This window comes from Mirounga leonina, unplaced genomic scaffold (assembly GCF_011800145.1).
Source record: "Mirounga leonina isolate KUSES-001 unplaced genomic scaffold, KU_Mleo_1.0 Mir_168, whole genome shotgun sequence".
In the NCBI taxonomy this organism is placed as follows: Eukaryota; Metazoa; Chordata; class Mammalia; order Carnivora; family Phocidae; genus Mirounga; species Mirounga leonina.
The window spans coordinates 12,089,856-12,113,428 of NW_023270426.1; the positions used below are offsets into that span (position 1 = coordinate 12,089,856).

At 44.6% G+C, this 23,573-nt stretch overlaps 1 protein-coding gene across 2 annotated transcripts in view; it reads right to left on the bottom strand.

The window, feature by feature from the left end:
- Positions 1-23,573, bottom strand: part of ALDH7A1 (aldehyde dehydrogenase 7 family member A1) — a 44,608-nt gene that overhangs the window by 20,651 nt on the left and 384 nt on the right. For both annotated transcript variants that reach the window (XM_035014023.1, XM_035014024.1), the window contains exons 2-9: positions 22,147-22,200; positions 21,548-21,613; positions 13,013-13,093; positions 12,564-12,687; positions 8,185-8,317; positions 6,371-6,415; positions 2,591-2,668; positions 104-201 (exon numbers count right to left, since the gene is read on the bottom strand). In XM_035014023.1, coding sequence (XP_034869914.1) covers positions 104-201; positions 2,591-2,668; positions 6,371-6,415; positions 8,185-8,317; positions 12,564-12,687; positions 13,013-13,093; positions 21,548-21,613; positions 22,147-22,200 — 679 coding nt within the window. The remainder of the gene's footprint in view (positions 1-103; positions 202-2,590; positions 2,669-6,370; positions 6,416-8,184; positions 8,318-12,563; positions 12,688-13,012; positions 13,094-21,547; positions 21,614-22,146; positions 22,201-23,573) is intronic.

Consider the following 23,573-nt stretch of genomic DNA (forward strand, 5'->3'; position numbering starts at 1 on the left):
ATAAACATGGCTGGTGTCCCACCGAAAGGAGAAAAACCCAACTTTGAGATTTCATATCCATAGAGGAGGGAATAGCAATGCTCATGAGAAAGCCAACACTTACCAAACCTCTCCTGCACCATAAGGGCCACCTGTTTTCCCACCTGGGTGCTCCCGGTGAAGGACAGCAGGTTCACCCGCTCATCTTTGGCCATTGCTGTGCTGCAGGGGAATAAACAAGGTCACCCAGGCAGAGAAGCCCAGCAATGGCGCCACCTACTGGCACCAGGCCAGAGCACTCTGACACGATTCCTCATCACAATACAGTAAGTCTATCCCAAGAGTGCGAGGGAAGGTCTTCATGAAAATGAACTAGATTTTCACAAGCAGAACCATACAGTCCAACAGGCTAACCTGGTTTGGGAGCTCTGTGTAAACAGAAATCACCTTGAGGACACTGTTAAGGATGAAAGTCCTGGGGCACCTGGGTGGCTCAGTTCGTTAAGCTGCCGACTCTTGGTTTCGTCTCAGGTCATGATCTCAGGGTCCTGGGATCTAGCCCCACATCGGGCTCCACACTCAGTGGGGTGTCTGCTTCAGGATTCTCCCTCCTTCTGTCCCTTCTCCCACTCACTCTTGAATGCTCTTTCTCAAATATTTAAAAAAATAAAGGATGAAAGTCTTTCCTATACATCATAACCTTAGTATTTCCTTGGTGAGCACCCCAATTATGTTGCAGACTCCTAAACTATTGATTCCTTTAAGAATTAAAAGCCTGAAGGGCACCTGGGTGGCTCAGTCGTTGGGTGGCTGCCTTCGGCTCAGGTCATGATCCCAGGGTCCTGGGATAGAGTCCCGCATTGGGCTCCCTGCTCAGTGGGGAGCCTGCTTCTCCCTCTCCCTCTGCCTGCCACTCCCCTGCTTGTGGTCTCGCTCTCTGTGTCAAATAAATAAATAAAATCTTAAGAAAAAAAAAAGAAAAGTCTGAACACTATAAGGAAACATCCTAAGTATCTCTCATGGAAGCTCACTTTAAATGAAGACTGTGCTAGGATTTCCAGTTACCTCTAAGAAATATAGACCAGACACTATAGATCCGAATCTCTTGGCTCTGGGTTCTGGGCTTCAAAGGGCTTGGTATGGGCCAAGCAGATCAGCCACAGCATGAGACTAACCGTAGGGCTGGGACAGCTTGATGGGATAATGCATGCAGATGTCCCCAGGTTCAGCCCAGCGAACATGAGTGCTGATACTCAGAGAGGCTGTTACTTAAGGCACGCCTGCAAACACTCCTCCATCTGAGCTGGTCCAAGACCCATGTGAAGGACTGGATGCTCAAAGAGCACAAAAGACTAGGTCTTTTGTTACAATGTTGTAAATGACATGTAGATGATATTTCACTAGGTACTCTACATGTAGAAGTTGTATTTCCTAATATCTTCTCATTTCTATCAAAAGGACCAATGTATTATTCCTTTTTGAGACTGACCAGTAAGTGGAGTAGCATGGTAAGTGAAGGAGGGAGACCAACGTGTCAACCAAACCAGGCCTGACTCCGATGAGAGCACACCTAATTGAAGTCTAGGCCAGTAGTAGTAACTTCAACTTTCATCATGGATCAGGGCAATTATAGGTCCCGGCATAAGAAGAGGCTCAGATACCATGCTAAGTTAAAGAAACCAGACACAAAGCCCACATGTTGTAGGATTCCGTTTACATGGCATGTCCTCCAAAAGGCACATCTATAGAGACAGAAAGTAGATGAGTGGTTGCTAGGGGGAAGGGAGGGGATGCCAAGTGAGCGCTAATGGGGAGGAGGTTCCTTTTTGGTATAATGAAAATGTTCTCGAAGACAATAACGGTGACGGTTGCACAACACTGTGAATATTCTTTTTTTTTTTTTTTTTAAGATTTTTTTATTTATTTAATTGACACAGAGAGAGAGAGACAGCGTGAGAGGGAACACAAGTAGGGGGAGAGGGAGAAGCAGGCTTCCAGCTGAGCAGGGAGCCTGATGCGGAGCTCGATCCCAGACCCTAGGATCATGACCTGAGCTGAAGGCAGTCGCTTAACCAACTGAGCCACCCAGGTGCCCCAACACTGTGAATATTCTAAAAACCGCTCAATTGTCCCTTTTTAAAGAGAGAATTTTATGGTATGTGAATTATATAGCCATTTTCTAAAAACAATACATATTTTAAAAGATGCCAAATCCCCGAAGAGGTCCCTTTTTTGTTCAGCTGAGGGACCTAGACAACAGGACAGGTTCTCAGCTGAAGGAGTGAGACACCAGACTCCAATTCCACAGTTTCGTTTTCTAAGTAAGCAACTCTACGAACTAAGTGGCAGGAAGCCACAGACTTCCCAAAGTTACAGGGGTTTCTTATTTTAGGCTATAAACACCTCACAAAACTAGCTCTGGGCAATTAAAAAGATAATTCTTACTCATCCTCCAATAAAGCAAAGCCCAATGAGGTATGTGATAATAACGACCAAAAAAACCCCTCTCCCCTCCTCAGCTGTCCTGGATTTCATTACTCTAATAAAGATGATCCTAACCAATCGACCCGGAGTCCTTCAACAGAAAGCTGCTCTGGGCCCACTGACCTACCCGATGTCCACTCCACCACAGGTCAGGGAACAGATCGCACCAGGCAGCTGGTTGTCCTCCAGGACCTTGGCTATTATCCTAGAAAGGGAAAAACAATTTCTAAGAAAGGGAACAATTTCATTTCTAAGGGTTTTTTTAAACTAGGAATAATTTCCCACCACCTGACTTTCCTGTTGCGACTCTCTCCCCCATCCCTTACCTCCCGCCCCAAACACGCAGGCCTGGATGTCACCTGACATATTAGACGCAAGATTTTCCAACACCTTAAAAGTACAACTTATTTTCCCTAAAATCTTAAGAAGAAAAATACATGGGGCACCTGGGTGACTCAGTCGGTAAAGCATCCAACTCCTGATTTCAGCTCAGGTAATGATCTCAGGGTCGGGAGATCCAGCCCTGCATCAGGCTCCACACTGGGTGTGGGGCCTGCTTAAGATTCTCTCTCCCCCTCTCTCTGTCCCTCCCTGCCCCCCACCACTTCTCTCTTAAAAGAAAAAAGAAAAATACATGCAAAAAAGTAAAAGACACAATGCACTGATCAGGTAGCTCAAGTGTTCATTGTTTGCAAAGATTTTCTGCCCAACTCTGAACACATGGCTGGATTCAAGATGGCAGACTGATCATAGGGCATTTTTTTGGTCTCTTGCCCCAAGTCCATTAAAATGAGGGAAAGACATAAAAAGGAGTAAGGACCATAACCTAGAAAAACGAAGAAAAGGAAAGGTGGTCCCCATCAGCAAATGAGAAGGTTCAACAGATCGCTGCAAAGAGATACCACAGCCAGGGAAGTGGTTGAGGATGAAACAGGGAACAGGCCCCAAACTTAGAGGAGCCACTGAGGAGATAGAGCAGAGGGGACTGGACTTGCCGGCAGCACCTAAGCAAGTTCAAGACTAGTGCCCACTGGCCTTGCACCAAATCCTTGAGTCCAGAAATATCAGCAGCCTCCAGGCTAGAGCACTGTGGGCCAGCAGAGCTTTTTCTTAAACATTATCCTACAACTTAACGTTATTTGAGTTAAACACAGTTCAATGCCACTTAAATCTGACAATGAGCTGTAAAAAAGGGCTCCAGTGATCCTGGTTTCTCTGACGTTGGGTTCTTTCATTCATTTTGAGCGTCCTGAGGCATTCGGGCCCAGAGAGAGCCAAGGCTCTTTTCATCCATCACCCTAACCTTCCAGCAACTTTCTAATTTAAATTGCACAAAAAAATCTAAACCCTATACCCACTTCCATAAAAAAGATCTGTTATACATATATTCTCCAATTGTCCCCCCAAATGTCCCTGATAGCAATACTCTTTTTTCCTGTCCATCAAGGATCACACATGCAGTAGTCGTGTTTGAGACCAGATGTCAGGTTGTACAATTTCTTCCAGGGACTTAGGGTGTATCTACTGTCTGCACAAGGAGACAAACTATTCTTCAAGGGTGGGGATTCTGCTTTGCACCTAGGCGTTCACCAAACCATCTCCCATACTGCATGAGCCTCTCTGACGAGGGTTAACTCTCTGGTTCTGCTGCCCTGGTTGCCTGGTAAATGTTGGAATATCAACAAGGCTCCAGGGACACAGCATGACTTACGCTAGACATGACCCCTGAACAGGTCAACTCCACCTGGACTGGGATGACAATGTGAGAACTGGAAATGGGAACCTCAGGCTTTTTGGTCGTCACTGAGCACAGGGGCTCTTGTAACTTCATGTCCCTTGTGGGTAGCTAAAAGCTCTGCCTACGGAATTGTCCCAAGACATTTTGGGTCCTGTGGGTCAGCTGTCTGTCAAATAAATAAAATCTTAAAAAAAAAAAATTTATCTAAAGAGTGGCCATGTTCCCATATGAACATTTCAAATCCTCAGACTGTTTATTTTTTATTTTTATTTTTTTTTTAAAGATTTTATTTATTTATTAGACAGAGACACAGCGAGAGAGGGAACACAAGCAGGGGGAGTGGGAGAGGGAGAAGCAGGCTTCCCGCAGAGCAGGGAGCCAGATGTGGGACTCGATCCCAGGACTCTGGGATCATGACCTGAGCCGAAGGCAGACGCTTAATGACCGAGCCACCCAGGCGCCCCCCTCAGCCTAGCACAAACACAAAAATAAGCTCAAAGCAGGCGCCTGGGTGGCTCAGTTGGTTAAGCGACTGCCTTCGGCTCAGGTCATGATCCCGGAGTCCCTGGATCGAATCCCGCATCGGGCTCCCTACTCGGCAGGGAGTCTGCTTCTCCCTCTGGCCCTCCCCCTTCTCATGTGCTCTCTCTCATTCTCTCTCTCACAAATAAATAAATAAAATCTTAAAAAAAAAAATAAGCTCAAAGCAGCAATCACCTAGAACATTTGGAACTGTTATTAAAATAGGTATTTTAAACCAGCTGCTTAATAACAACTGGCAAGTCTGTTCACTATATCGAGAGTAACTGTTTTGAGTTTTTTGTTTTTTAAACTGCCTGGGAGGCAGCCCTTTCTACCCACAGGTCCTGCCCCCGTGCTTTAATAAAACCTTACCTTTCTGCACCCAGGAAAAAACAAAAACAAACAAACAAAAACCCTGTAACAAAAAACCCAAAAAATAAAACAACTGCCTAGGAACCTCATCATTTTTATAGCTGTGTCCTGTCTCATGTGTTTTGCAGATTACAGTTGTCTGTAATAATTATAATTTAAGTATAATTATAATAAATTTTAATTATAAGTCAATAATTATTTAATTATTCAATTTAATCATCTTGCCTTGGAGGATAAAGTTTCCTCAATATCACATATTCCTTTCAAGTAAATACTAACACACACTACTCTCTTTTTCAGCCCACGTTTCAATTCCTAAGCCACTGCCCCTAAATGAACTTCTAACATTAAGGACCCTCTTCCATAGAGACTCCACATGCTTCCTATGAGCAATCCTTCTATCAGAGAAGGCAGACCATGCAACCGATGGGACATCAAGGACTGTCAACAATCATCACTCTACATGGGAAGGTATCCTCTTCTATACAGACTCTAAATTCCACAATGACAGATGAGTAACACTGATTTTATGACCTAATCAGAATTGTCAAGTTCTCAAAAATGAACTAAAAATATTTTATAATCCAAGAATGAAGTACATTTTAGACATTGTTAGTTAGAATCAGTAGAACAGTATTATCATTTCTTTCTGTTTTGCTAACCACTTATTAAACAAAAGCAATAAACGCAGTAGCTGGGTAGAAGTCAAAACCATGAACACGTTCAGCATTTACTAAATACAGCTCCTAAATTGCACGACTTCCTTTCCACTGGATTTGTTTTTATTTCCCAAGTGACATAAAGGTTTATAAGAGCTCAATATCAGGGCGCCTGGGTGGCTCAGTTGGTTAAGCGACTGCCTTCGGCTCAGGTCATGATCCTGGAGTCCCGGGATCAAGTCCCGCATCGGGCTCCCTGCTCGGCGGGGAGTCTGCTTCTCCCTCTCCCACTCCCCGTTTGTGTTCCCTCTCTCGCTGTGTCTCTCTCTGTCAAATAAATAAAATCTTAAAAAAAAAAAAAAAAAAAAGAGCTCAATTTCAACATGTTAATCAATATCTGGCATGTTTCCAAAGAGTTCAATGATACGGCTCTGAAAGAGCTCCATATGCTGTGAAATGATTATCAAAATGTTATTACAATCAAAGGAGAAAGAGGCTACCCAAGTTCCATGCTTAAGTAAATGTGACCCTTCCACACTGAATTAAAAATCAGGGCCTACTAATCACTCTTTGAGATTACTCAACACTCAGGAAAAAGAAAGCCACACATACTTACTTTGTGACGGCTACACTAATGAGCGAAGTTGTTGGAGCTCCTTTCCTTGACAGGGTTAAAAAAAAAAAAAAGGCAACTTAATTTGGTGGAAATCATAAGTACCTTTTACTGTCAAGCAGAACCAAAAGTCTTTGTGACAAGTTCTGTCCAATTAGACCACGGAGCCTAGTAACTGAAATCAGAATCTGTCCTTCTTCAGCTTTGTGTCTCTGGGACCCAAGGGACTATAAAATTTTGAAAAACATGAAAATGACAATTTTGAACCTACTTGCTGCACTGAACACAGGAACTGTTACATTAACCTTTGTCAATTATGGAAATGTTAATCTATCAACATGAACTTCAGAAGTTCCCCAGAAGAAGGCTCACAGGGCTGAGAAAAGCCATACGACTAGTCTTTATGCATTCAAATACCGGAAAGCGTGGGTCTCTTTGGCAACATGGTGCCAAATCATTAATCTCCCAACGATGCCTGGCTTTTGTAGACAGTTTGTGAATATATTCAACTGAACACAACATTACAGTTAAGGCAATAAGTGGGATAGACGCCAAACAAGCCAAGACAACTCTCCTGGCTTTCCTGATCTCACCATGGAAGCTAAAAACAGGGAAGTGTTTTGCCATCTACCAAATAGACATTTCCCAACTAACTTCTACTATCACATATTTTATAAAGATGTAAAAGTTAATTATCAATGGGAACACTGGCCAAGGGCTGCACAATCACTTCGAGATTCACTATGAAATTTTTATGGGGGGGGGGGAGTCAAATTTCACAAAGAAGGTTGTGACTCTTTCCACCAACTTTTTAACTTAGTTTTGTTCCTAGAGTGGGGTATAAAGAATACATCTGGGTCTTTGTTCCCAGTTTCTGAAATAGCATCAGAACCCCTCGGAATTTCCCGGAGTGTCTTTGTTATGCTAACGAGGTGACTTGATGGGGGGTGGTTGTTAGCCAGCTGCCAGATGGGGGTGGGGGTGGGGGTCTGGTCACCATAAAATCCAGTGATGTGATTAGAGGGTTGTAGAGGGTTGGAACTTCAGCCCTCCCTGACTCCACCTATGGGGAAGGGAGGAGGGCTGAGAGAGTCCAATCACATGTCCAACGATTTAATCAACTGTGCCTTTTTAAGGAAATCCCAAGAAAACCTGTAGACACCAAGATCAGTGCAGCTTCTTTGGTAGGTAGGGTGACATGCCCCAGCTAAACTGGGAGAAGGCATAGAAGCTCTGCATCTGGGACCCTTCTACACCTTACCCTATGTGTATCCTTTAAAATCAGACTATAATCAAGTGCCTGGTTAGCTCAGTTGGTAGAGTATGAGACTTTTAAAATAAAACTGTAATCATTAAACATAGCATTGTCTTGAGTTCCGTGGGTCATTCTAGTGAATTATTGAAATTGAGGATTCGTGGGGACCTCCTAATTTATACAAGGCTGGCCAGAACTGCAGGTGACCTGGGGACACTTGTGGCTTTAACCTGAAGTGGAAACAGCCTTGTGGTGAGCCCTGAAACCTATAGATCCTGACACTAACTCTTACAGTATACTCACTTGGGGTGGAAAGAGCTGGAAACAAGAGTGGGCACAAGCCTTTGCCAAAAAAAAAAAATAAGGCAAAAAAATTAATTCTACCAATGGCAAAATACATAATAATAAAAACTCAGCACTGTACAACTAGCAGGTGTGACTTACATGTTCATCGAAGAGTCGGCTATTAGAAAACATTTCAATACATTTAAAATCCTTTGAGCAGTACCTGAAAATGGCTACTTTTATCATTTTACCACTGCGTAAGAAGGTGAGGTCTTACCAAAGGCAGACGTTCCCACAGATCATTGCGATGGCATTGTTCCAGCCATATACTGCCACCGGGAAGTTGAACGCAGTGATGATGCCAACCAGGCCCAAAGGATTCCACTGTTCAATGAGCGCGTGGCCAGGTCCTGAGGACACGGGATGGGGCAGAACATGCTTAAGCACATCATCTTAATGCATTTGATGGTAATAATAACAACAGAGTCTGAAATCATTCAGAGAAAGAAAGTGCACCAGACCCAATGGGGATTCCAGAGGCCTTGCAATGGATCACTTTACACAGGTACATTAATTAGCATACAATAAAGCTGTTACTACTATGCTAGGTTATACACTGTACGGATACCTTTATGCCTCTGATCCTCACAGGAGCTCTGTGTGGAGCAGGGCAGCATCAGCACCATCTGGGAGACAACAAAACTTCAAAGAGGCGATGAGAGGTGCCCTGGATGATGTGCATGCCAAGGGCACGACCCAGGACCTGTGACTCCTGTTCTTTACATTGCCTGTAAAGCCCTTGGCCAACCTCTCCAAAGAGAGACAAGGTGGCTCATTTGTAAGAAAAAAGAACAGCTCTAAGAATTACATGTACGTTAAATGAAGTGCACAAGTCTTTACGTTCATATAAGAAAATGAGAAATACAAAGAAAAATATGTATCTTATGGGGCGCCTGGGTGGCTCAGTCGTTAAGCGTCTGCCTTTGGCTCAGGTCATGATCCTAGGGTCCTGGGATCGAGTCCCGCATCGGGCTCCCTGCTCAGTGGGAAGCCTGCCTCTCCCTCTCCCACTCCCCCTGCTTGTATTCCCTCTCTCGCTGTGTCTCTCTCTGTCAAATAAATAAAATCTTAAAAAAAAAATCTATTAGAAAAATATGTATCTTATATACAAATTTTAAATGTAACATCACCCACCATCCCACAAGGGGCATATTTTAATCAAAGGCAGCCGGAGCAGTGAACTGGAACAGTAAGGTGACAGCTCACAGAGTTAAAACCACAGACTGACGGGGAAGGTGGGGCTCCCAGCCGTCCATCTCTCTGGCCACACTCTCGCTGTGGGAACACAGAACCCAGTAGTAGCTGCCCTCCCTCCCAGGCCCCCCTTTAGCTGAGCTCAATCCCCCTAGAGATCATGTGCTGACACAGCCTCTTCCTGTCCCCTCCCGTCATCCTCCTCCCCACGGAGGCCAGCACAGCCCTGATGCCCTCCGTCCCCTGCTTACAAGCCTGTGGTGTCTGGATGGCTATTGTAGCTGTCCTCAGGACAAAGTCCAAGTCCCTCAGCAGGACAGGTTCCTTCCCGGGGCTCCATCACCACCCAGTCTCTCCCCTCACACAGTGCCCTCAAGCTGTGCTAAAGCAAGGCAGTTGCCCAAATAAGCCACGTCCTCCCATCTTAAATCACAGACTTCTTCCCAGTGTCAGAGCTACCCCTGCCCAAGCACCCCACCCATCTCCTCCTTGAGGCCTGACCTTGCATTACTGTCTCCTAGGGGCGTTTCCTGCCTGCCTCACAAGGCTGGCTCAGGGTCACCACCCTCCCCTGTACCCCATCACAGTACCTACCATGCTCTGTTACAATTATCCCATTACTTGTCTCCCACTTGCCTCGCACTCTAAAACATAAGGTACCTTGAAGCGTACAAATTCCTTCAGGACAGGGCACCTGGGTGGCTCCGTGATTAAGCCTCTGACTCTTGATTTCGGCTCAGGTCATAATCTCAGGGTGGTGAGATCAAGCCCCATGTAAGGCTCTGCACTGGGCGTGAAGTCTGCTTAAGATCCTCTCTCTCCCTCTCCCCCCTACCCATGCCCCACTAATATGCACACTTGCTTCCTCTCTCAGTCAATCAATTAATTAATTCCTTCAGGACAAGGACAATGCCTTACTGATCAAGTATCACTATCAGTTCACCTGGCACTTGGTACACACTCAGTAAGCATTTACTACATTAATGAAATCAAAGTTACCCGCAAAGCCTCTGCATAGATAGATGAATAACCTACTCTTCTAAAAAATGTCCCAACAACTGAAAAAGATTTTAATTGGTGAGGCAGACATCTCAGTAGGTATAAGTCAAAGAAGTTCCTTGTTTGCTCATGTGTACTTCTCCAAACTGCCAATTTACTTTTTTAACTAGAAAAGCCTATTGAAAATGATTAGTAACGGGGCACCCAGGTGGCTCAGTCGGTTGGGTATCTGCCTTCGGCTTAGGTCATGACCCCCAGGGTCCTGGGATTCAACACCACATGGGGCTCCCTGCTCAGCAGGGAGTCTTGTTCTCCCTCTCCTTTTGTCCCTCCTCCCCACTTATGCTCTCTTTCTCACTCTCTCTCAAATAAATAAGATCTTAAAAAAAAAAAGAAAAAATGATCAGTAACATAAAATTCATCTTGGATAATAGGAATCATTGTTATATACCTAATTAAGGACAGTAAAAAAAAAAAATTGCAATTCTTTCCACCATTAGGAATTTGCCAAATATGCCAAGAAAAAACAGGAAAATGTGCTCTTTAAAAAAATATATTACTTTTCCTGATTATAAATGTAATATAATTTCCATCACGGAAATTTTTGAAAATAGAGAAAAACAGACAGTAACAACCATCAATAATTCTGCTACACACAGATAACCAGTCACTGCTCTGGCTGACTTGCACCCCTTGATACTTTCTTTTTTTTTTTTTTTAGAGTTTATTTATTTATTTGACCAAGAGATAGAGAGCCAGAGAGCACAAGTGGCAGGGGGAGAATGGCAGAGGGAGAGGGAGAAGCAGGCTCCCTGATGAGAGTGAGCCCAATGCGGGGCTTGATCCCAGGACCTCGGGATCATGACCCGAGCTGAAGGCAGACGCTTAACCGACTGAGCCACCCAGGCGCCCCGCCTTGGTACTTTCTCTGCAGAAATGCAGTCGCCTGTTTTGCTCCATTAACATCGCCAACGTTACAGATCACAAAAACCCTTATCCTCACTGTTGAAACCTCCTCTGAGTACAAGGTCAGTCCCTGCAACATAGAGTACAGCAAAAAATTGGAAATGCCCTACATATATCCATCCTTTGGGAACTGGCTTAAAAAATTAGCGTCCTCACAACCAATAGAAAGGCATAAAAAAAGATGAAGTCCCTTACTGGAATAATAAGCAACAATCTCTAAGACACACTAAGTAAAAAATTAGTACAGAACAGACCATATAGCTTGCTAATGTTGGTGTTCCTAAAGGACATGTGTTTGCCTGCAAAACCTCTAAAAAGATAAAGAAGAAACCAGAAACATTCACTATTTCCATGGGACTAGTAGGGAGTATCCAGGGAGGTAGGAAGAAAATTTTTTCATCCTTTACCTTTTTATTCCTTTCCAATTTTGTGATATGAATTTATCACCTCTTAAAAAAAATTAAAATAATTTAAGTAAATACAACTTTCTCGGGGTGCCTGGGTGGCTCAGTCAGTTAAGTGCCTGCCTGCGGCTCGGGTCATGATCCCAGGGTCCCATGTCGGGCTCCCTGCTCAGCGGGAAGCCTGCTTCTCCCTCTCCCGCTCCCCCTGCTTGTGTTCCCTTTCTCGCTGTGTCTCTCTCTGTCAAAATAAATAAAATCTTAAAAAAAAAAAAAAACTTTCTCATAAAGTGTGGGGTTAGGGGCACCTGGGTAACTCAGTTGGTTAAACATCTGCCTTCAGCTCAGATCATGATCCCAGGTGCTTTCTCTGGGATCAAGCCCCATGTTAGCTCCCTGCTCAGTGGAGATCCTGCTTCTCCCTCTGCCTCTCCCTCTGCCGCTCCCCCCCTGCTTGTGCTCTGTCAAATAAATACATAAAATCTTAAAAAAAGAAAAAGAAACAAAGTGTGGGGTTAGGGGAGGGCAATCTCCATTAAGTATGACTTTTAAAATGTATTACTAGACTACCAAAATTAGCTTAACATTTGTCATATGATAAGGCATTTAGGTCATTTCAAATTTTTCCTATTGATACTATAATGAACACCTTTATATATAAACCTTTGTCATATTTCAGAGTATTTACTCAAATTAGTCTTGAAACTGGTATTAAACATTTTGGGTCCTTCGGATTTATTTTCAAATTGTTTTCCTGATGGACCGGTGATTCATGTTACCAAAAGTCCCCATAAAAGAGTGTCTATCTCACCCACGGACTTCCCAAAATGGAGTCTTACCTTTAAAAACAGAAAAATTTAACAGGTATCTTGATCTGCTATTTTCACCTATTTGTTAGTACAGATATTAAAGACATTTTCATATATTTACATGCTACATGCAATTCCTCCGCTGAAAATCATTCACAGCCAGGGCATTTTTTTGGAGTATGGCCGAAGAGGACAGAAGTCTTAGCTTAACTGACTTCACTGCTTACTTTCAGAAGGGAAGATGGGTCCTCCAATCATCCTCGATAAGCCAACAGCATAATCACAGACATCCACGTACTCTTGAACTTCTCCCACACCTTCCACTAAGATTTTCCCCATCTCCAAAGACACCTAAAAAACCAAAAAGCCAAGAAGCAATTTTGCAACACAATTCATGTTTTAAATACTAAATTTATGAGGCAGGGGTTGGGGGGGCTGGTGCAGAAGGAAGCAAACTGTATTTCTTGTCTATTTTGTGAAGGTATAAACTACAGAAAGTCTGCTATTATCTTAATTTAAAAATCCATAAATTGTCTTTACTCTTCCCAGTTCATCTTGTTCATCTTTAAAGACATTTTTTAAATGTATGAACTGTTCTTATAATCTTAAACACAAATGCATAGCAGCCTTATTCTGCAACTCAAAGGAATGTCTATTCACTATGAAAATACTTTACCAAACTTCCTAGTATTTGGATCTTCTCCCGCAAAGCATCCCCAATCTGTCTCACTATTTCTCCTCGCTTCGGAGCAGGAACCTAAGAAGAGAATGGAATCTTAGCATCTGATTCAAAGTGTAAACTTGTATCTGCAACACAGTATTAGACAAACATGCTCTAAGAGAGCTAAATACAAACCAACAGATGACTTTCTGATCACATCCAAACTGTAATTATGGCATATCCCTAACACCAATCCCAGAGCCCCAGAAAACATCATCCAGATGATAGGTTTTTGGAGAGTAAGGGTCTGTGCCACGTACAGAGAGAAATTCCATAACTGAACACAATGACTCTAAAAAAGCTTAAAATACCTTAAATACCGGGGCGCCTGGGTGGCTCAGTTGGTTGAGCGACTGCCTTCGGCTCAGGTCATGATCCCTGGATCAAGTCCCGCATCGGGCTCCCTGCTCAGCAGGGAGCCCGCTTCTCCCTCTGACCCTCCCCCCTCTCATGTGCTCTCTCTCTCTTTCTCTCTGTCTCAAATAAATAAATAAAATCTTTAAAAAAAAAAAAAAAACCTTAAATACCAGTAAACCTTTGATTCCCAATGACATTTTCTTATGGGTCAAACTGACTGCATAGCCAAACCCTAGAAGAGTATTCCATAACCTATTCAAATTATGATTCACTCACTATTTTCTGAGCACCTACTATATGACAGGAATAATGCCAGGCACTGGGGCAAAAATAAACGAGGCGTTCGTGGAGCTAATAATCTTACTGAATCTTACTGTAAGTGCAATGGGAAGTCTTTAATGGTTTTTAAGGAGATGACTTGCTTTACCTTTTTTTTCCCCCAAAGATTTTTTTTTTTTAAAGATTTTATTTATTTATTTGAGACAGAGAGAATGAGAGAGAGCACATGAGAGGGGGGAGGGCCAGAGGGAGAAGCAGACTCCCTGCCGAGCAGGGAGCCCGGTGCGGGACTCGATCCAGAGACTCCAGGATCATGACCTGAGCCGAAGGCAGTCGCTTAACCAACTGAGCCACCCAGGTGCCCAGATTTTTTTTTTAATTAAGTAAGCTTTACGCCTAAACTGGGGCTTGAACTCAAGACCCCAAGATCAAGAGTTGCATGCTCCACCGATTGAGCCAGCCAAGTGCCCCTGCTTTGCCTTTTATTAAGATCGCTGTGCAGGGGGCACCTGGGTGGCTCAGTCAGTTAATCGTCTGAGTCCAACTCTTTTTTTTTTTTAATTCTTTTTTTTTTTAAGATTTTATTTATTTATTTGACAGAAAGAGACACAGTGCGAGAGAGGGAACACAAGCAGGGGCAGAGGGAGAGGGAGAAGGAGGCTTCCCACTGAGCAGGGAGCCCGATGCGGGGCTCGATCCCAGGACCCTGAGATCACGACCTGAGCCGAAGGCAGATGCTTAACGACTGAGCCACCCAGGCGCCCCTGAGTCCAACTCTTGATTTCAGCTCAGGTCATGATCTCAGGGTCCTGGGATCAAGCCCCACATCAGGCTCTGCACTCAGCACAGAATCTACTTGTCCCTCTCCCTCTGCTCCTCCCCCCACTCTTTCTCTCTCTAAAACAAAATCTTAAAAAAAAAAAAATCAATGTGGGATAGGTAGAGCATATATTGGAGGGGAAGAGTAGAAGCAGGGAGACCAATTAAGAACATACTCTAGTGGCCTAGGCCAAAGATTACAGTAACTTAGATGTAAAACTGAAGCAAGGGAGACTATAAAGTAGATTCGGGATTATTTTGGAAACAGAACGCACAGGACACAGTAACGGAATAGGTGTGGGAAATGAGGGAAGTGCAAGAACCATGGATGAAGCCCAGGTCTCTGGCTTGAAGTACAATTCCTGAGACAAGGAAGACTCAGAAGCGTCAGGGGTTTATGGAGGTAAAGAGTACAGGCTGGGCCACGTGAAGTTTGAGATGTGATGCATAAGTGGAGACAGGACTTCCTCAACTGTGATCATCACTCCTCTCCAGCTCTTCCCAATTAACTCTGCCTCTCCTCCAGGGCAACTCTAAGGACAGCTTCCCGCAGGCTGGAGCCAGTCCCGCACCACCTCTTAGAGAGAACTATCACAGCACTGCTCACTGCTCAAGGGCCACCATCTCCCAGAGCCTGACCCAGAACTCAGGGCTCATCTTCGCTCTGCTCTTCCCAAATAGATCACCGGGTCGTGATAGAGCGTTTCTGGAAGGTAACTTGGCATACCATTAACATTTAAACCATTCCTACCCTTTTTTTTTTTTTTAAAGATTTTATTTATTTATTTGAGACAGAGAGAATGAAAGAGAGAGAGCACATGAGAGGGGAGAGGGTCAGAGGGAGAAGCAGACTCCCCGCCGAGCAGGGAGCCCAATGCGGGACTCGATCCAGGGACTCCAGGATCATGACCCGAGCCGAAGGCAGTCGCTTAAACAACTGAGCCACCCAGGCGCCCCCATTCCTACCCTAGGTAATTCCACTCCTGGATATCAAGCATATACGTAAGTGTACAACCCAGCAAAGGTACAACACTTAATCACAACGCCGTTTTCTAGCGGAGACAAACCAACCATCTTAATGCCCATCAACACATGACCGGTTAATTACGGAACATCTATAAAATGGGATACTTCACAGTAAGGTAGATTCATACGGGAAAACTTTAAAGAGTTGTAACTGGAGAACAGAAAATAGCAAAATAATGCATACGATAACTAAACTTTTGCTTATATTTGAAGAAATATACAAGATGTTAAGAATGGTCATTTCTGTGGGCGCCTGGGTGGCTCAGTTGGTTGAGCGACTGCCTTCGGCTCAGGTCATGATCCCAGGGTCCTGGGATCGAGTCCCACATCGGGCTCCCTGCTCTGCGGGGAGCCTGCTTCTCCCTCTCCCTCTCCCCCTGCTTGTGTTCCCTCTCTCGCTGTGTCTCTCTCTGTCAAATAAATAAATAAAATCTTTAAAAAAAAAAAAAAAAAGAATGGTCATTTCTGGGGAATGGGACTTCTTGGGGGGATGGAATTATAACAGACTTCTGTTCCCCACATTTCCTATGTCTACATTTGCCATTTTTACAATATATGCACTTTTGAAAACAAGAAACAAAAATTGCAATGTTACCTGAATTAGCACAGATCCTACACACTTCCTAGAGCCATGGGATGGGCTCAAGTGAGTTTAGCATACAGGTTTCTAAGTTTAGCAAACTGGTTAACATCAACCAGAATGGCCAATACACATGGCCCTTTACATTGTATTCTGTGTATGTATTATTCGGTCTCTAACCAATCATTATTACACACTTTCTATGTGCCAAATATTCTGTTCTTCCCCAGGGATACCAGGGAAGACAGCTACAATTCTAGCCCACTAGAAACCAACTCCCCAATGGGGTGGTGGAGGCAAGAAACAGGTGATTTCAATCTCATGTGGTGAGTGCTGTGCTGGAGAAGCCAGATTGTACAAGGGGAGAACCTAGCAATGTTAACTTAGTGGTGCTTGGGGTTAGTGAGTGGGGAAGGAGGCGGCTTTCTGAAGTTTAAAGTTGAGATCTAAGACCTCAAGCATGATTGGTCCTTGCCAGGTAAAGAGGTAGAGAAAGTAGAGGAAAATTATGGGCAACAGGAAACTTAGCATATGCAAAGGCGAAAAGGCAAGAGAAAATATGGAGGATTTTTGGAAAATTCAAAGGGTTGTTAAAAGAAGGAGAGAAAATTAGGGGCCACAATGCAAAGGACCTTATAAAGGATCCTCCAAAAAATACTGGGAAAATCACTAGAGGGTGTTAAATGGTAGGGGGGAAAGCACAGTGCATTTTAAAGTATCACTCCAGGGTCACCTGGCTGGCTCAGTGCATACAGCGTGCAACTCTTGATCTTGGGGTCATGAGTTCGAGTTCCACGTTGGGCTTAGAGCTTACTTAAAAAAATCACTCCAGTTATGGTCTAGTAAAGCGATCAGAGGGAGACAAGATTCACGAGGAAGACCATTAGGCAAGATAAGGATGGTGACTTGTCTCAATTACAAAAACAGCAATAGAGATAAACGTAATTTTAAAACATTCAAGACTTGCTCACTGACAAATGGTAATTGACAGATTCTCAACCCTGGGTAGATAGGAGAAACACCACCCCTGAAACTTTTGGGCTAGATTCCATCCAAGACCATTCAAATGTAGAGCCTCTTCGTTTTTGTTCCAGCCTCCCAAATGACAGGATAGAGTAGTAAGAATTGAGAAAGCCAGGAGTAGGTCTGGGGGGAGGGAAATGAAGGCAGAGCAGGCAACAAGATAGCCCCACCTCCCAGGTGAGCTTGACTGGTCCCACCACAACAGACCATTCATAACCTCATGCCCTCCCGAGATGGGCAACCAGAGTCCTCATCCCTGCACACTGCACCTGTTAAGTTTTATTTAGAAAGAGCATCCCGGACAGCCACGAGGAAGGAATTATCAGCGCTGAGAGAATCATCAGCTGAGCCTTTGGGGTAATAATACGAGGAAACCCATGTTGAAGAGCTTCCATGTAAATGGTATTCCTTTATTCACTTACAGATGGCCCATTAACAGCTGCCTGTCCTCACTCTGGCTCTTCCTCACCAGAGATGGATGGGAAAAATGACACACTGGGGATGCAGAGGAGCCTTAATCGGTGGCATTCTGGGCTGAAACCAGTTCCTGAGAGAGAGCAGCAGAACCAGTATTCCCGTCCAGATTCTCTGTGCTTAGGTAGTGAGGAGAAAGAAATCAGCGTATATAATCTATCCTCCTATAATTTTGTACTTTTTCCTTAAAGAGAAACATTCCCGTTGAGAAATTCCAGGCCTAACGCAAATGAACTCATGGAAACGGTGGTTTATCCTCACATAGGCAAGGCCAGCCAAAACCCATCAGGGCGAAGCAGAAGCAGCCCCACGCGAGTAAGGAGCCCGGAGGGTAAGTGCATAGACCAGGAGGGGATGAGCTTTGCTCTGTTCTTGTTTGAGGCACCAGCAGCCTCTGAGTCATTGCCCCATTGGCAGGAGCCCCGGAGGCGCAGTTAGGAAAGGCTCTTGCCACTTCACTCAACTTTGAACTCAGTTGCTTAACTCAAATTCTAACAAGTGGGATCCCCTACTGACTCCACCATCACCCAGGACAACAACCCGTTCCCACTTGGCAACCTCACTCTACTGGGAGATCTGAACAGTCCAGGAAGTAGGAGAAAGCATGGTAGGTGCAGAGGTGGGCACTGTTCAGTGAGAGCAGACTGCCAAATGCAATCCTCAACAGGAAAATAGCAGTAACAAAAAAGTACAGCACCCTATTAAGGGAAGCATCACGATGTCAGCTGCCAGCCCTAGGGCAGAGCCAAGACTTGATTTAAAAACCAGTTCGGGAAAGGCAAGATCCTGAATCACACACACCTATGAGAGCCGTTTCTGGTCACAGGTTTCCCTGGCATTCAAAACAGTGTATGCAAACAGCGAATCCTAACACAAATTATGGACTTTAATTGATCAGCATTGGCTCTCCCATTGTAACCAATGCATGGCACTAATGTAAGATGATGGTAAGAGGGAAACATGCTAAGTGTGATGAGGAGGTACAGGGACCCCGTTTGCTGCTCATCGCTCTGCTGACAGGGCTCAGACTGAGCCAGAACGTGCCACTTTGGCATGAGGATTATTTTGATCTGAAGGCAACCAAGGCCACCAGACTCAGGAAAAGCTTTTCTCCTCCCCCTTAACTGCCTAAAAGAACTTAAAAAGGGGATCTGTGCCAAGAAGTGAGTTATTACCAGAGATCACTTTTATAAGGAGACCTAAGCTGCATGGCAGGAAAACATTTGCGTACCAAACATTTGTTCCTCTCACCTTCCTGTGAATTGTCTTCCTCCCCCCACCAAGGAGCCCCAGAGCTTTGGATGCATGGAAGCCTAGGAGTCTGGCTGCCCTTAGATCTTGGATCTTTCCTCACTGCCACCCCTCCCCGCCCCACAGGAGAAATTAACATGTTTTTCTCCTGTGAATCTGTTTTATGCCAATTATTGGACCAGCCACAGAACAGAAGAGTGAAAAGCAAAAGATTTTTCCTCTCCTATACCATAAACCTAAAACTGCTCAAAAAAATAGTGTAATGAACTTTTCTGTAAATACCTCAGGCTGGATGCAGTGCTACGATAGGTCACAAAATTCTACACATGCCTCGTGTAATAATCACAACTATGAAACACATAAAAGACTGTAAGGAAATCCACAAAATCTAACTCCCAATACCCATTTTATATAGAAGAGAATGAGGTAAGGGGATTCAATGTGATTATCTTAGTGTCTCATCCAATTTTGAGTAAATATGTATTACTTTTTTTTTAGGATTGTATTTATTTATTTGAGAGTGCATGAGGGGGCGACGGGGCGGGGGGGAACAGAGGGAGAAGCAGACTCCCCACTGAGCAGGGAGCCCACCGCAAGATCATGACCTGAGCAGAAGGTAGCCGCTTAACCAACTGAGCCACCCAGGTGCCTCAAATATGTATCACTTTTATGATCAAAAAGAAAACAAAAATTATTTTGCAAACAATAAATGACACTGCTTTAGACGTTTTTCTCTAAGTAGGATGAACTTTATTTACTTAGCACACAATTTACTTTTGGAAGTGGCGTTTTTTGGGTTTTTTTTTTTTTTTGGAAGATTTTACTTATTTAATTGAGAGAGACACAGCGAGAGAGGGAACACAAGCAGGGGGAGTGGGAGAGGGAGAAGCAGGCTTCCCGCTGAGCAAGGAGCCTGATGCGGGGCTTGATCCCAGGACCCTGAGATCATGACCTGAGCCCAAGGCAGACGCTTAACGACTGAGCCACCCAGGAGTCCCTGGAAGTGGCGTTTTACTGCTCAAGGATATTTTTCTTGTGCTATGCCAACTTACAGCCAGATCTGGTTCAAGTACAGGAATGATGTTCCTCTTGGTTTGCACAGAGGCAGCCTCCTGGCTGACAAGTAAGGGGCATCCAACTCAGGGCTCTCTGGGAGAGCCTGCCCCTCCCCAAGTCACCCTAGCAATCTTTGATTCAGAGAAAACACTGGCTCAGCAGTCCCAAACTGAGCAGCACGTGGGTGCCTAGCTCAGGTATGGAGGTTTGCAATGGCCAGGTTCGGCAGCAGTTCGAATGATTAACTCATTTAACCCTCACCATAACCCCAGGAGGCTGGCAGGCCTGGTCTCCTCTATTTACAAGACAAAGCACACAGAAGGGAAGTCATTTACCCAAGGGTAGAACTGGGTTAAACCTTCAGGATGTTCTTCTACCCTCAGGCCTGTAATCCTCGGTGGTAGATCGAATGGGATATTCGGAGTGGGGGAGGGGACGGAGGCTTGGGAAATGCAGGCTACCCCAGTTCTTCCCTCTCTTCTCCAGAGCCCAGTCCTCACCTAGGGACAGCTCCCTGTGGCCCAGCCCAGCTCCAGTCACAGCTCCTACACTGGCTCATATTACCCAAGGTGGAGATGATGTGGAAAACGAAGGCAGAAGAAAAATTATTAAATTTCCTTACTACCTAGAGTCCACTCACAAGTTCTTGAAACAGGCAGAGTGACATTCCTCTAGGGTCTCAACTGCCTCGATGTTAATACTTTGCTAAAGGCAAAAGGCAATCCTAGCCCGACCCTCCTCCCATCCAGGATCCTATAAGTCTAACGTGTAAAAATTCCTTTGGAAACTTCCTTTATCTCTAAACGCCCCCAAGATACGTGTTGGTAATCATTCCCCAAGCACACGGCCCACCGATATACACCTGAAGGGTCTCATGACTAAGGTTTTATTAGACGGTAATAAATGACCTTTTCCCAACAATAGGAGCCCACTCAAGGTCCTGGAAACCTTGCTTCCAAAATTCCTTCGAGACTTAACGCTATCCGAAACCCCCTCCCAACCTGAAAGTATATAATGGGCTACTCCTCATGACCTCGGTGCAGCTCGTTCTGCCCATGGGTCCTGTCCCCGTGCTTTAATAAAACCACCTTTTCGCACCAGAGACGTCTCACGAGTTCTTTCTTGGCCGTGGGCTTCGAACCCTAACGTTCTTTCCTACATCAGAGACAGACGGGGGACGGGACACACCACCCGCTCCCCATGCCTGATCGGACTGCAGGAACTCAACACCCTGCCCTTTGAACCAGGACTATCAACCAACTGCAGAGATACTCCCTCCCACACCCCCAGCCCCCAGCCCTGCATAAAGCTGGCTGGAAGGAGCGGGGAGAAGCAGCAAAAGGGTGTTTGCAGCATAGACAGTCCAATTAGGAACTTAAGAAACTCCACTTGGAAATAGCGTTCATAGCTGAGGTGTATGCTACTTCAGGACAGCCTTTCAATCCACTTAAAATCACCCTTTACTGAAGGCCAAATGTGGAAAAAGCATACCTGGGACTACTGCAGCAGCAGATTATCACAGCCCCCAGCAACTCCTACTGCGGAGAGCACTGACTGCTCTTTAGATTTTTCTCTTCTCTCCCTGCAGTTACCAGAGGTCATCGTGCCATGACCTTCACACTCACCTCTGCCCAGACTTTCCAAGCCTCCCTCGCTTTCTTCACCGTTTCTTCATAGTCAGCCACACTGGCCTAAATTAGCAAGTAGTGGGGAGACAAAGGGAAAAACAAAGGGCAGTGAGGATCCCCTTCTGAGAACACCCAAGATTTTTGGAGAATTGGAGTATCTCTAGGTGACCCTCAGATTTGTAGTTTAGGACAAATTTCACAGCCTATGCTTCCCAAACACTTGTGAGAATCCAGTAAAACAGCTTAGAATCCAGCTGTGCTTTTTAAAACATTGCTCCTAGAAGCAAGGTCCATCAGCCTCATCTGGGGACAACACCATGGGCTCCAACCCAGACTTCACAGGTTAGAACCTTCACTCAAAAACAGGTGATTCAGAAACATGGCCTTAAATGGACCCCCCCCCCCACAACTTTTCTGTTGCACCTTTTCTAGAACACCCCAACCCAAAGAGTGAGCAGTTTCTCCCAGATATTCTTAAATGTCCTATGAAAACGAAACACTTAATTCTTGGACTGGGAGACTCCATACTGCTCTTCATCACAGGCACAAACTCCATGGGCAGTTTGTATTAAAAAAAGCAAAACCAAAAAACTTACCTGTCGGACTCTTGCTATCGGTTCATTGTTAGCAGGACAATAGGTCGTGACAACCTTCAAACAAACAAAAAAAAATGAATGCTATCTATAGAAAATGAAATCCCTTCCAAAATGGGTGAACAGACCAAATGGGAAAACAGAGGAAGAAATTAAACTTAGAGACCATATCCAAACTTGGAATCTTTACATTAACTTCTATTACAAATAGGTCACTTACAGCGCTTTCATTTTTGACCTAAACATTCAAAACCACTTTTTGCAAAACGCAGCTTGCCATCTAAACATTAGGTGTAAAAGCAGTAGTCTAACGTAACCCGTTACTTCACCTCTTTTTCCACAAATAACGGACCAAACTGACGAGTTTTACTTACTCTTCTGGCTCTTACCCTGCCCTGGTCAGAAGGTGAAAGAGCCAACAGTGGACAACTATGGGAAAGGCCCATCCCCACACAAACGGCAGAGATTAGAAAGAAAGAAAAAAAAAAAAAATCAAGGCATAGCTAGATTTTCAGGAGAGAGTAATGTATCCAGGAACCTAATGACATGGCACAGGAAAAACAGGATCAAAGTGCCAGCAGAAGAGGGGATTTAGAGAATAATTAAAAGCACCTGCATCTCCTACAGTCACAGATAACCCAAAGGACTGTTTCCTCTAACAAAGCAAGCTCATTATTATCACACTCGACAAACTTTGTGGCATGTTATGTAACATTTCCTTTTTGTGTTTTTCTGTAACATCTTCTCATAAAAGCTTTCTTTTGGGGGGCGCCTGGGTGGCTCAGTTGGTTGAGCGACTGCCTTCGGCTCAGGTCATGATCCTGGAGTCCCGGGATCGAGTCCCGCATCGGGCTCCCTGCTCGGCAGGGCGTCTGCTTCTCCCTCTGATCCTCCCCCCTCTCAGGCTCTCTGTCTCTCATTCTCTGTCTCGCAAATAAATAAAATCTTTAAAAAAAAAAAAAAAAAAAAAGCTTTCTTTTGTATGCAGCTTTCACAAAAATCTGAGCGGTAATCACCTTACCTTTCCATCCTATTCTGTAAAACACTTAATTGAGCTTTCACCGAGTGCCAGTCATGGTGCGTGGCTCTGGAAGTAAAGAAAGGCTGAAAATCCTGTCCTCGAGGAAGCTCAGCACCCAACAATTTTAACAGGATTTCAGCAAGCCCGGGCTTGCAAACTCCAACGAAAGATTTCAGAAGAGACAGTATACAACTAAGGCAGAACATTACCTGTGGACACGTCACATCAGAAGAGCCAGAGTCAAGCACAAAATTGAGATAATTTCCCAACGCTAAGCGTGTGGCACGTCTTCACTACCCATCGGAGAACTCCGCCGTAAGGCTGTAAGCGTGTGCGGGAAGTTCAAGCCCTACCAGCTCCAAAATGACACCGATTTCTCCATAGCACACAAAGACCTAATAATCTAAAC